General features: G+C 31.6%; 1 protein-coding gene across 10 annotated transcripts in view; it reads right to left on the bottom strand.

The window, feature by feature from the left end:
* The window catches only part of CACNA2D1 (calcium voltage-gated channel auxiliary subunit alpha2delta 1), a 533324-nt gene that overhangs the window by 50004 nt on the left and 469587 nt on the right, over nt 1–13733 (bottom strand). For 5 of the 10 annotated variants that reach the window (XM_055590108.1, XM_055590109.1, XM_055590117.1 and 2 more), the window contains exons 19-22: nt 11634–11690; nt 8335–8406; nt 7076–7147; nt 4167–4228 (exon numbers count right to left, since the gene is read on the bottom strand). In XM_055590108.1, the coding sequence (XP_055446083.1) occupies nt 4167–4228; nt 7076–7147; nt 8335–8406; nt 11634–11690 (263 nt within the window). The remainder of the gene's footprint in view (nt 1–4166; nt 4229–7075; nt 7148–8334; nt 8407–11633; nt 11691–13733) is intronic. The other 5 variants (XM_055590113.1, XM_055590114.1, XM_055590111.1 and 2 more) reach the window with 3 other exon arrangements.

Here is a 13733-nt window from a genome sequence, read left to right as displayed (position 1 = left end):
TGGAAACCCATGAGTAACACAGTAGAAATTTTAAAATTGACATATCATATATATATTTTATTGGCCTGCAAGTCTCAAGTTGCTATTATTAATAATATCTGTATTTTATAGAAACATATAGTTACACATAATGATTTTTTGTCTTGAGGCAATAGTTATTTTTTCAACCTATAGCAGATAAGATCTTTAATCAACATTCCAAGTCAATGATGCTGCCATATGCAGTCTTTGTTGTATTTCTCCATATAAAACCAATTGACTAAGGCTGCTTTATTTTCTCCAAGGGATTAAAATCTAATAAAGGCAGTGGGCACCAGATGGATGGTACAGCCCAAGCAATATTTTTGCAACTCCCATAAACATGGTTAACTTAGTTAAATGGAATATAACACACTTTTCTATTGCATCATTTATATCACCATAAAATCACTCTTCATTAAAAGAAAATATTCTATTAAAATAATTTCTATACTTCAAAATATGTTATATCAAGTTATATCAAAGCTTAAGGAAACAGAAATCACTAAGTAAAATTTGGTATCTCATACATTACATAAAAACACTTTTTTCAATTTAGATGTAATGTTTTGTTCTACTTTGTTATTTGTGAATTTCTTTGTACAGAGATTCAAGGGAGTACTTACAACGAAAATAAATTCAATCTGTCCCAAAGTTATAGATTTGTGAAGGGAATGTGTGAAGAAAACATGCAAAGATGATGAAGTTGAGGCTTGTTCAGAGAATACTGGTTATTGTGGGGAGGATGGTGGGGTAAAGGACAGGGCAGAAAGGTTAGGCTAGAGAGGCGTGATGTGAATTTCAAGCTTGTAAGTCTGAACTCAAATGAAAATGGAAAGAGACTAAAGTTCTGTGAACAAGGAGAGAAATACTCGGAACTGAAGAAAAGAACATTAATCTGGTTACCTGAGTTATGACTGGGGGTGGGAGGGGAAGGGGAGGAATATCAGAGACATTTGTGAGATTATTAAAAACATTTAAGGATAATAATTTAAAATTCCCCCAGAGTGTAATTATGACTGCAGTAGGACCAACCATCAGAATGACTCACTGTCAGGGTCAAAAAGAAACCATTTTTCTAACTTGGAATTTATTTGTCTAACCAACAGAGGCAAAGAGCACATTCCTATCATGAAGTCATCTCTAAAAAGACAGGACTCCCAGATTTCCTCTTGGCTATTACACCCTTTGTCAAGTTTATCCAAAAATATCAAGCTGGCGATAACCATGGAAGAGGAAGGAAAAAAAATGACCTATGTATATACTGATAAATAAAGATGGTATATGTATAAAGAAATGCCTAATAGCAATGAGAGAAACCAAGAGCTACATACAAGTAAAACAGTCATACTGGTATTTTTCAGTAGATTCAAAATCATGTGAAAAACTAAAACAATGGAGAAATATTGGCATGTAGTGGTGTATCATGACATTACTATCCATGGGCTCCTCTTCTAGATTGAGTCTGCATGCCATCCTAGCAACAGAAAAGGCAATGGTCCCCTGTGATAGTATTACAGCTTTAAGAGAAGCCCAGCACTCTAGGTTCTCTGGCAAAGTTAGGCGTATGCTCTGAGACAGAGGCAGGAGGAATATAGTTTGGTTTTATTAGGAAATGAATGGTTGAGTCTGCCACAGCCTATTAATTGGGCTACATATTAATCATACATTAATATGTAGTCAAAGAATCCTTCATATTTGAATATTTCAATGGAAGTTTGGACACTATTATTTGAATTTGACAGAAAGAAACCAGTTGAAAATCTACTTAACTGTCTAAAGATATATAGAATGTCTACTGTGTGCCCGTCTTATAATCTGAGGATTCAAAAGTAAATGAAGCAGGCAACAATCTTATAATCTCAGAATTTAACAGTCTTAGAATGTTGCTTTCTTAGAACTTAACAGTGAGGGGGAGACAATAAACAGTAGAAAAAATTTCTTAATATATGCTTCATATATACGTGTGTATGTGTACATACATATATATATAATGTGAAATGATGAGGCACTTTACATCCTCAGAGAAGTAAGTTAGGTGCAAAGGTCCTAAGGCAGAGTGGTTCCAGGTTTATGAGGAGCAGCAAGGAGGATGGAGATGAAGGTGGTTCAGTGAAGAATCTGAGACGACAACTTCAGATGACTGATGGTAAATGAAGTCATATGCTGTAAGGCTTCTAGTGGCTGTGGCAAACCTTACATTTTATAGATATTAAGACAGCAAATTATTGGAGAACTGTGGATAGATAAATGAAACAATATAACTCAAGTATTAATACTATGACTCTTATGAAATATGACCCTTGTGTTGTGAAAAGAAATAGAGATAGGAGATGGAGAAACAGATGCTAGAAGTTATGTTCTATGGTGGTAGAAGGTCTCTTTTGATTGCTTCCTATTTCACTGAGAAAAATAGAGGTTCAGATCAACAGAGAAAATGGATGGGAAAGAGATGGGTTTGAGGAGTGAAGCTATCAAAAGTCATCTAGAAGCCTCCTAAATTTATTGGACTATTGAGATCAAAAGGCGCCCCTAAAGTCTACTTGAGGTTTAGAGGTTTTAGACATTATCAGTCAAGGAATATTTTATTTTCCCCATCTGTAGCTGTGACGATACTGGGTGGTACTGGTAATAATTTAACTAGGATTGAAATTGGTCAAACTACTCTTTGCTATACTTGAGTACGAGTTGATGGCATTAATATGAGAGAGAGAATGTAATAAGATCCAATGACTTTATGCTGAAATAACAGGTACACGCACATGAGGAAGGCAAGGACAATGAAAGGTCTCAGGAGTTGATGGATTTCAGGTCTCAACTGAGTCAAAGGATTGCTGCAGTTGGGCTATCAGAAGGAGGGGATGAAAAGCTAAAATGGAGTCATCTGACAGATGGATTTAAAAAAAAACAAACACCTCAAATTAAGACTATAAAGGACTTGCAGTCTCAATGTTAGAGTTGCAGGACATGACTTTGAAGTAGATAGCTAAGACTGCGGATTGACAAGATCATCAGAGAGAAGGAGACAGAAAAACCAAGTCCAGGCACCAGAAAAATCATCTATGCCAGTGGTATTTAAAGTATGTCCAGGGAACCTGGTCCCTTTGCAAACTACCCATTACCAGGTCATGATTAGTTAAATACAGAAAATGACAGTAAGCATTTAGAAATTTTTATAGTAATCTGACAGACTAATTTTATGTCTATGAAGTCCAATAAAAATTGTTGTCCACTTGACTTTTCATCTTTTAGTGTTTTAGTAAACATTTTTTTTTTTTATAACTCTGGGTATGTCCCAAATAGTTTGAGAAACAGTGATCCACATGAATGGAGGAGAGGGTGGAAACCAGCCCAGGAATAAAAATCCCTGAAATGAGAAGGGGATGACTCTTTAAAGGGAGGAATGGTAGGTGGTATTGTCTGGTGACATGAAATCCAAAGGTGGGGATATGAAGGAGGAGGAAGAGAGAATGGATAAGCAGGACATAATCGAATCAGCTTCAGTATTACAAGGCTGTAGGAAGCAGGACCACAGGGAAAGAGGTGTCTTTAAAGTTAGAGCAAGCAAAGAAAATGCTCAGCAAGTGTTGAAGAATGAAGAATTTCCAAGAAATTTTAGGGTATTAGTCTGTCCGGTTTTTCAAAGTCCAGTCAACTGGAAGAATCAGTATATTACAGAATTCCTACTCATGGGGTTAAATTATATCAGTTGAGCATTTTATATCAGATTATATGATGATGTGAGAAGTTTTAAGTTAATTTGCAGCCTAAATTTAAGTACTGTAAACTACATAACAATTTAAATGAGGAAATCAGTGGAGGTCATGACTACAAAGTAACGGGATTTTGTCAACTTTTACTAACATAAATATACAAAATATCAAATATATGTATATCATACAAATTTTCATTTCTAAATTTTATTTTCCAGCTTTCCCCCATCTTACCCATTTTGAAAATAATAATGTATAATTTTAATGCATTTTAATGTTGGAATGGATAATATTTCTATTTTAATGACATTGAGAACAGCTTGAGAATATATAAAAAACAATATTCATCCACTGGAAAAACAGATACTTAAAAATAGTTAAAAGATACTGAACTGAATATTTTTTATAAGCACACATATAAATATGGTTAATTACCTGTAATCTGTGCCATTGACAGGAGTCCATGTATATGTCCTGTTTCCTTTGTCAATATATCTCTAAAAAAGAGTTGGACTTGATTATGATCACTTTTTATTCTATGTTAATTTATAAGAATAGCAGAACATTAGGCTCTATATATAAATTCAGTGGTGATTCAATACCCTTCTTCACAAATGTCTGATCTATTCCACTCTACAATTATTTATTTTGTTATGTGTGTGTGTAAAGCAAAATTTTAGGAAGAAAAGTACCCATATGATAAATTTTAAGGACATTTAAGTGGAAAATCTTAATTTAAAATCAGTAATTTATGCCAAATTATTAACATCAAAACTTTAAAAACATTTCTTAGAAAAATAAATTTTAATAATGAAACATGATTGAAATGTTACATAACACTCAGGTATTTCCATAGTAGATTATGTTTAAAATAAATTGGTAATATCAGGAATTTAATGCAGTGTCTAGATCCAAATGTATGATTAGCATATTACTCTTCTGATTAGGGGTTTCCCATGTGGCTCAGTGGTAAACATCTGCCTGCCAAGCAGGAGACACAGGCTCCATCCCTGGTTCAGGAAGATACCCTAGAGAAGGAAATGACCATCCACTCCAGTAATTCTTGCCTAGAGAATCCTGTGGACAGAGGAGCCTGGCAGACTACAGTCCATAAGTTTGCAAAGAGTTAGACACAACTGAGTGACTAAACAGCAGGATTAGCAGTAGCAGTTCTTATTAAGGTATTATTACAGTATTTATCTTAGATTCTAATTACTTAATATTATTGAAGGTTAGAAAAACAATTATATCCACCAGGGAAAGGAAGAAAGAGCTAAATGACTTCATAGATATTGAATCTTTCTTATGTAGCTATTGAAGGGTAGTAAAGAAATTATCATTCCTTCTTCTATTAGATTCAGTGATGATACATATGCATCTTTTAATATTTTCAGTTATCTCCAGTGTCATCATCCTCAGCAGAACAATAATATTCACTAAAGTTATTACTTGATATTAGGCAATATACAAAACATTTTTCAATCCTTGTCTCATTTAGTCAAGCCCCTGGAGTAAATGAAATACTATTCTTTTCCACAATTTACTGATTTGGAAAATGAATCTTCAAGAGGACTTTAACTAGCAGCATGAAGGAAAATGCATGATTCCAAGTTTATTTTATAACAACCACACAATGTTGTTTTATACATCAAATATCCCCATGGCTTTATTTATGTGTGTGGAAGATGGGGGAGAGAGGACAGGAAGTGCACAGGAAGTTTCTGGACTCATAAAATTCCTTAAAGAATAATAAAAAAAAAAGTTTATGTATTTACTACTACTCCTAAAAAACCAGGGAAAACTAGTATTGTTCCACAAGCTATTAAAAAAAAAAAAAGAATATCAAAAACCATATCAGATTAGAGAAATAAAGACACAAGACACCACTTTCTTCAAGGTAATTAATATGAAAAGTCCATGGAGGGATATTGGTCAAAAAAAAAAAAAAAAAAAAAAGAATTTACAGTAAGTTGGAGGAGAAAAATTAAAAAGTGACTTAATAGAAAAAAAAATGGATTTATAAGTTGAAAAAAAGAGAAGGTACAGGTCAAAGAGTTCATTTTGGCAGATCAACAGAGAGAAGTTGGCAGAACTGCTGAATGGTTTAGCTCTTCTTTCAGAAAAGTGAAGGTATAAACAGCATGGCTAAAGTCTAAGTAAACAGAGCTGACATTTCAAATCTCAAGACTGACACTGATGTGTCCCCCTTGTGTTCTGGTAACAGGGACTCCTGATTAAAGTGAGAAAGGGCAGGTGCTTATGAAGTTATATGTTTGGATCCTGGCTTCATCATAGGGAAAAAATTCTGCTGATTCAGATTCAGGAGATTTGTTACACTTAAAATGGATTTAACAAACTCAGGAGAATTGTTACGCTTAAAATGGATGAGATTATGAGGAAATAAGACATAAATTATACATAAAAGCTTAAATTAAATGTCTAAGCTCAAAAGCTTGTGGGTTCTATGTATTTTTCAAATACCCAAATATACAAACACATATCCCCATGTGACTGATAATGGATAGACATACTTTCAATACACAAGGAATTTCCCAATGTCATTATAAAACAACACAAGCATTACATAGTTGTACCAGTGATTTTAAAGTGGTAGCTATGTTTTCTTGATTTAATTTCAGATTTAAATGCAGGGCAATCATACAGAAAGAGTAAAAGAAAATAAACCCAGCCAGAAACAAGTAAACAAGTAATGAAAAAAATTAATATATGGAACTCAACAATTAAAACATCTGCATGCACAAGCCATACAAAACATACAGCTATTAAGTACTGACTTCAAATTGTATGACTGAAATGGCCTAAAAGAACATGGCAGGACATTATATTGTGTGTTCTGTTTCTTATTGTGATAGAAAAAATGGAGACATAAAATACAATTTTTGAAAACCAACAATGACCTACTGTAGAGCACAGGGAACTATATTCAACGTTATGTAATAACCTAAAAGGAAAATTATCTAAAAAGAATATGTATGTATGTATATGTATGTATAGCTGAAACACTATGCTATATACTTGAAATATAGTGTAAATCAACTATGCTTCAATAAAATTCTTAAAAATGTAATTTTCAAGAATATATTATTAGTGATATAAGAATACATTAAGAACCCTATAGCAACATTATTTTATAAAAGTTTCAGATTTAAAAATCTTACTGAAAATATCCCTCCAGCAAGGAGTGCTTTAAATAAATCTGTTTACTAGAAACATCTCTGTTTGATAAATAAATATTGTTTTACTAGATCAGACTGACCACTATTGTCAATTATTATTATTAATATATACATTTTATTTAAGAATAAATCTGGCTTAATTCTTACCTCATCTTGAGATTTAACCAGAGTCCTGAACGTTTTTTCTCCGCTTTCTCCATCTATCATTTTATTTCGAATCTAAGGGAAATTGAAACAGTTACTTTATGCAGACACTCAACAGACCAATCAAGTGTGGAAATATTCTTTTTAAAAGTTACTGCATTATTGTTATTTTAGGTCATCCTGTCAGAACACTTTACAACAGATATTCATGGTTTACCTAAAATATCCCAGCACGAAGCCTCAGTCTAAGGTAATTATAATAAATAGACTTTATCATTCTACACTGAGGGAGTAAATGTGTAAAATGTGGAAAGCAAGTACAAACGTGTGACAAACTGTAAAAGAAATACGAGAGTCTTTGAATAGATAAGAGACAGAGTTAATCCACTTGAAAGAATCTGAGAAATCTCTGCTCTGGCACATGACAGCCGGGTTCAAATTCTGGTTCTGCTACTTACTATTAATAGCTGAGTAACTGGAGATAAGTTATGTAACGTCTTGTACCTCAAACAGATCATCGGTACAACAGACATAATAATAATAGTAGTAATAACAACAAAAACAATGAACCTATTTCAGAAGCTCTTGAAAAGCCATGACTGACACATATCACATACTCAATAAGTGTTATTATTAATAATTATCTTTATTATTATGGAGGGCTTCCCTGGTAGCTCAGATGGTAAAGAATCTGCCTGCAATGCAGGAGACCTGGGTTCTATCCTTGGGTTGGGAAGATGCCCTGGAGAAGGAAATGGCAACCCACTCCAGTATTCTTGCCTGGAGAATCCCACGGACAGAGCAGCCTGGTAGGCTAGAGTTCATAGGGTTGCAAAGAGTTGGACACAACTGAGCGACTAACACTTTCACTTTTCACATGGCAGCTTCTTTCCTCATGTTGCTTATTGAGTGGTTAAATTCTCTGAAAATTTTCTTTCAATTCTATGGCAACATCCTCCTCCCTATGTTTTTTTAATTGAAATTTACAAGTTATATTTGTATTGAAATACACAACTCTACCTGTGGAAGGAAAAAGAAAGAAAAAACTAAGGTCACACCCAATTTTAAATATTTATTCCTTTTCATATGATCTTTTGGATCAGAGAGCCTAGGATCTGGAAATTTTTAAAGACAAAAGACAGTCATCTTTGTGCATATAGTCCAAAGAGAGAACCAACACATGAAAATGCTCAACAAATCCTGTGGACTGGAAGAATCCCAGCATCTGATGGGAGGGTGTTGTTCAGGCCAACTGCACTTACCTCCACTTTAATATCGTTCTCTAATTCTGCATCAAGGAAATCCAAAGTTACTGGCTCCTGAGATTTGGGGTTCTACACAGAGAACAATTAAGCATATAGGACATTGTAAAATGCTGTATAGAGAATAATTCAAGGGATATTTAAATATAGAATTAATTCCATAAAAGTTACTTACCTAAGATATATGAAAAAGCTGACTAAATAATTGTATAAATGTAGATTCTTTCATATATATTTTAAAATTATAATAAGTAGGCTAGGAATTTGAGCCTTAATTGTGGCAAATTCTGATTATCACCAACTGAAGATACTTATATTTTGAGTCCTGTGTTAGATGGGACATTTATAATCACAAATCCTGTGGGGATATGACTTCTGAAGATCCACTTACAGCTTTTTTTTCTTTAATCAGGATGTGAAATGACCACGTGGCATTTAAAAATTTTTTCTTAATCATAAAGTAAGGACATCAAAATATTTGATAAGAAACATATACTATTCTCTTGTAACACTAGTAATGCAACATGTTGTAGTAGAATTTCAAAGTTCACTAGAACATAAAATCATAATGCATGTCTAAAATTTTACAACTTTAAAAATTTAGAAACTGGATTGATGTTTACTAAATTAGATACCATCAATATGTTATAACTAATTAGATAGAAGTAATAAACACAAATTATGCCATATTAGTGGAAGGTCACTGGAAGTTAAAAAATTACAGCCTCACAGGCTCTTCTAAAATATATTTGAATCATCATTTTAAACACTGTTTTACAACTGCTGACTACCAAAGACAATGCCAAATGTGAAATGTATTAAAGTTAAATATTTATATCAAATGCTGAATAACACAATATACATAGCATATATTCATTTTATAATAATGACAGAAATGCCTTTAGGGAGTAATTCCATTTAAATAATGAAAAATATATAATTCCCATGGGTTTTGATGAATGGGAATTCTTAAAGAAAAAAAGAAAAAAAAAACTGTGCCTGGCATGTCTATTAAAAAAAAATTCACTGCTTATGAAACTGATATCTAAATTCAGAAGGATCTAGACTATTGAAAATAAGTATTGGATTGTTCAACAGGTTAAAATACTGATTTTTTTTTAGGCAGCATTTTACTGGTTTGGAAGTAAATACCCTTTTGAAAAGTAACATGTTTCTGAAGAAGAAAATAAAAATCAGCATTGAAAATAATTCTAGTCCTTTGCTTAAAATATGAAATTGTTTCTATCATTTCTATCAAAAGGAGACTCTAAAGTTGACAGTTATTCTAAATTCCTTACTTAAAGTCATATGAAATAAATTATCTTTACACAAACACCCTATCAGCATGATGATTTTAACTCACTGCAAAACAAAGTCAAAATAAAATGATAAAATATAAACATAAATAAGAATATCATCTTACATGCAATGGATAATGCATAGCATGACCAGACCCAAACAGCATGCATGGAGGAGGCATTATCAGGAAGAATTGGCAATATGAAGATCATGTCCCAATCCAACATATAAAGACACAGAAAGGAAAAGGAAATCATAAAAGAAAAATGTCAATGCACCACTTGTACTTTGTATATGGCAATCTGGCTGACCAGTTTTTAAAAGACTCATCACAAGTAAAGTGACAGAAAAATTCAAAAGCAGACTCATATCGAAAAGAACCAAGAAACGCATGAGAACTGAATCCAGTCCCTGCGTTCCCAACACTTTCATTTTTTTAATATTTTTCATTTTTAAAATATTTTAAAATGTTTTAAATATCCAACAAACCTCATTTGAAAATTTTAAATATCAACTAATAAAATGATTATACTATTTGTGGAACTAAAATAAAAGGCAGAATGTAATGTTCTTAAATTTTAAATTGAAATAATTAACAGCATTATTAAAAATACTACATAGTTCAAAAAATATTTTCTAAATTTAGAAGTCTTGTGTGGTTGCTAGTTTGCCATTTGAAGTTTCCTTAAAACAAAAATAAACCATTTTCCAGGTTGTTTTTTTAAAAAAATTATATCACAATATCTACATGCAATATTTGAAAGTATTGCAAAACTAAAAGTTCACTAAAATGCACATGACTGCAATGAGTATAATTTAAGGTAATACACAAAAAGAAACATGCAAGAGGAGTAACATAAAACAGTTTAATAAATCAAGAAAAGGCAAATTTTAACTGTAGAGGAACCATAAAAGATATGAAGATTGACACAGCAACATGACATTCAGATTGTTACAGAATTTTAGAGCTAGAAGGGAACTGAAGTTTTTATTAATCCAAAGGCTCTGCTCTTTAGAATCTCCTGGGAATCTTTAAAACTATTCATAAGCCTAGGGCCTATCCCTGGCCAAATTAAGTCAGAATTTTCAGGAGATGGAGCTGGGGATCTATATTTAACTTCCTCAGAATATCCTGTGTAGGATAGGAAATTATTAGTTGAATCTTCCTACTTTTCAGATGAAGAAACTGAAGTACCATGGGGTTTAGTGCACTACTCAAGGAGACAGTGTTGGTTTAAGTAGAACAAACTGGAGTTCAGTTCTACAAATGCATAGTGTAATGATCCATTAATATCACACTACCTCTCCATTACAATATCACCATTTTTTAAAAAGAAATAGGCTTACATATAAAACCTTAAGTCACACTGAACTTTCTTCAAAATTTTGAAATGCTCTTACTAAATTTTACTAAACTATAGGAAGAATCCTTTCACGATGATTATTTTTAGTGTTAATGTTTTAAGTTATTTTCCCACCAGAGGAAAGATTTTGCAAATGAGTTTTCCAGACAATATTAATTTGCAATTTTGGACATTTTTAATTAGGTGACGTGAACTTTCTCTAACTGCTAACCTGAAAATATACTTTTAGAAATTCCCCAGAATTTTTGCTTAAATTGTGTGATTCATAGAAATTAGACATCGGAATTGTATTTTTATTTCCACTTAGAAGTTAATTTTACAACCAATTGTTAGGATTACATGGATTTGACACTGATTTCACAATAATATTTAATAACAAACCTAATTTTAATTTTGTGATTACTCTGATTATCATTGTTACATAATTTGCTAGCAGTCTTTAGTCAGCAAATGCATACCCTCTGCCATCATTAATAACATTTTTGCTCCAATTTATTGAGAAATGATGCTCATCTCCATCTCATGCTCTGGAAGCTTGCTATCAAGAAAGGCGGCATTAATCATATGCTTTTAGGAAAAGAAGCTTGATTGCAACTCTGACTTAGCAAATTTGAAAGCACTGCTAACTTCAGTTACCTGAACATTGGGTCTCCTTTTTCTTAAATTAATTGTTGGTATACCTAAGCCAATAGGCTGAAGCAACAGAAAGACGGTAATTCATCATACTACATATCAACCTGGGTAAAGGTTCTACCTTATCATCCATTTTGGTCAGATATTTCCTCAAGCAGAAACAGGTATCATCAAGTTCATGATGAGTTAATAAACGAAAGTTCAAAAATATTTTTAGTGAAAAAATATGTAAAGCTAGTAAAATTACGTAACGTTTACAGAAAAATTACTAATATTTTCCTTTTATTCCTAAAAAAAAAAAGTAATAAAGTAGGAAAGGAGAAAGATGCTTTCTCTCAGACAATTCTTATGCTGATTTATTTATTTATTGATTTTTAAATTTTATTTTATTTTTAAACTTTACAATATTGTGTTAGTTTTGCCAAATATCAAAATGAATCTGCCATGGGTATACATGTGTTCCCCATCCTGAACCCGCCTCCTTCCTCCCTCCCCATAACACTGTAGGTTTATTTTAAATATTTAAAATGTAAATTATTCACAATTCCCTATACAATAAATATTTCTTAAGACTGATAAAAAATGAGATATCTAGTAAGTATACCTAATCTGGTTATGTCAATGAAACAAAATGGGGGAATTCTAAATTCTATTTTGGAATAAAGGAGGATACATAATTCAGCATTCGTCAAAATATAGTCATGGTAGAGACTCTGAAGAGTCACTTTGAGAAGATAAGTAATGATTCCTTAGAAAATTAGATAAGCAAAAGATTCACAGCTATTTTATTTTCCATTATTCTTGGCTTTAGGATACTTTTTCTGCCTTCTAAAAACTTCAGAATTGTACTCAAATAAGTTGAATTAAGATTATAGTTTCAGGAGGAAACACAAGGCATTCAGCAAAGAATGCCTGCGTAAGATTAAATGTTGATCTTGCTAAATAATAATGGGTACTATGGAACATGGCATTATTTTTCTATATTTTCACTGGTGAATTTTGAATGAAAAAGATTAAGATTAATTTTGCTAGCATGCTACTCTAACCATATTGGTCCTTTGTATTTATCAGTTTCTAAACAACTGTATTACACTATATTATACTTTATCAGGTTCTTGTATCTATCTGTATAACTAGTAACATCACCCACAAAAAGAAATTATAATATCTAACCTGTTAATAATGAGAAAAAGCATATTTAATTCAAAAGCATGAACTTCAGAAAAAATACACTGATAGTTTAAACATTTTAAATGGTTCTCTAAAACTATTCTTTTAATAATTTCCTATATAAAAATATGAAAAAATAACATAATCCTGAAAAAAAATCAACCACTTGGGCTTTACTATGAATTTATAAATAATTTATATTTTGTTTGTAGCTTTCAAAATTTTAGTAAATTAATTATTCCAAGTATGAGCCAGAAACATGTTTAAAGCATTCAAATAGTAATAAAATATTTTCCACATAAATACTGGTTATTAGTACAAGAATGTAGAAAAGGGCAAAACTTTTCAAATAATTACCTCTAAATGATGGATTTATATATTTACATATATTCATAATTCTTCTTTATTATTTTGTCTATGATATATTTTAGTTCCTTTGGGGAAGGAGTTTACACTCACAATCATAAAATGTCCAGCTACATAAAAGTAGGGCTCCTTTACACCCTTCAGCACATTATATTACTATAGCATTTAAATCATGTTACTTATGGGAATATAATTTAAATATATTGGCTATACAACATAATACAAAATAATACTATAAAGTTTTTACAAATCTTAAGATTCAGAAAGATAAAAATGTTCAATTATAAAAAATCTTAAGGTTAGCCAATCATAAACAATTCTATTATAAGAAACTTGATATGTTTTTAAAGACCTGTGACAGACTAATGATAACATGTGAAATGCTTATCTCATATTTACATTAAAGTAACAACTTTAAAAATAATTCAGGGTGATCAGTAGCTATAAATAATTAGTAAATATTTAGATAATGATGGATTTTGTATGGAAATAATTACCAGAGTGAGAAATAAAATGCAGACATTAGTTATAACAATAAATGTTTTTTAATATTCAATATTAATGGTT

The sequence above is a fragment of the Bubalus kerabau genome, chromosome 8 (genome assembly GCF_029407905.1).
Source record: "Bubalus kerabau isolate K-KA32 ecotype Philippines breed swamp buffalo chromosome 8, PCC_UOA_SB_1v2, whole genome shotgun sequence".
Taxonomy (NCBI): domain Eukaryota; kingdom Metazoa; phylum Chordata; class Mammalia; order Artiodactyla; family Bovidae; genus Bubalus; species Bubalus kerabau.
Note: the sequence above shows the minus strand (reverse complement) of the source record. Positions and strands in the feature narration are given on the sequence as shown.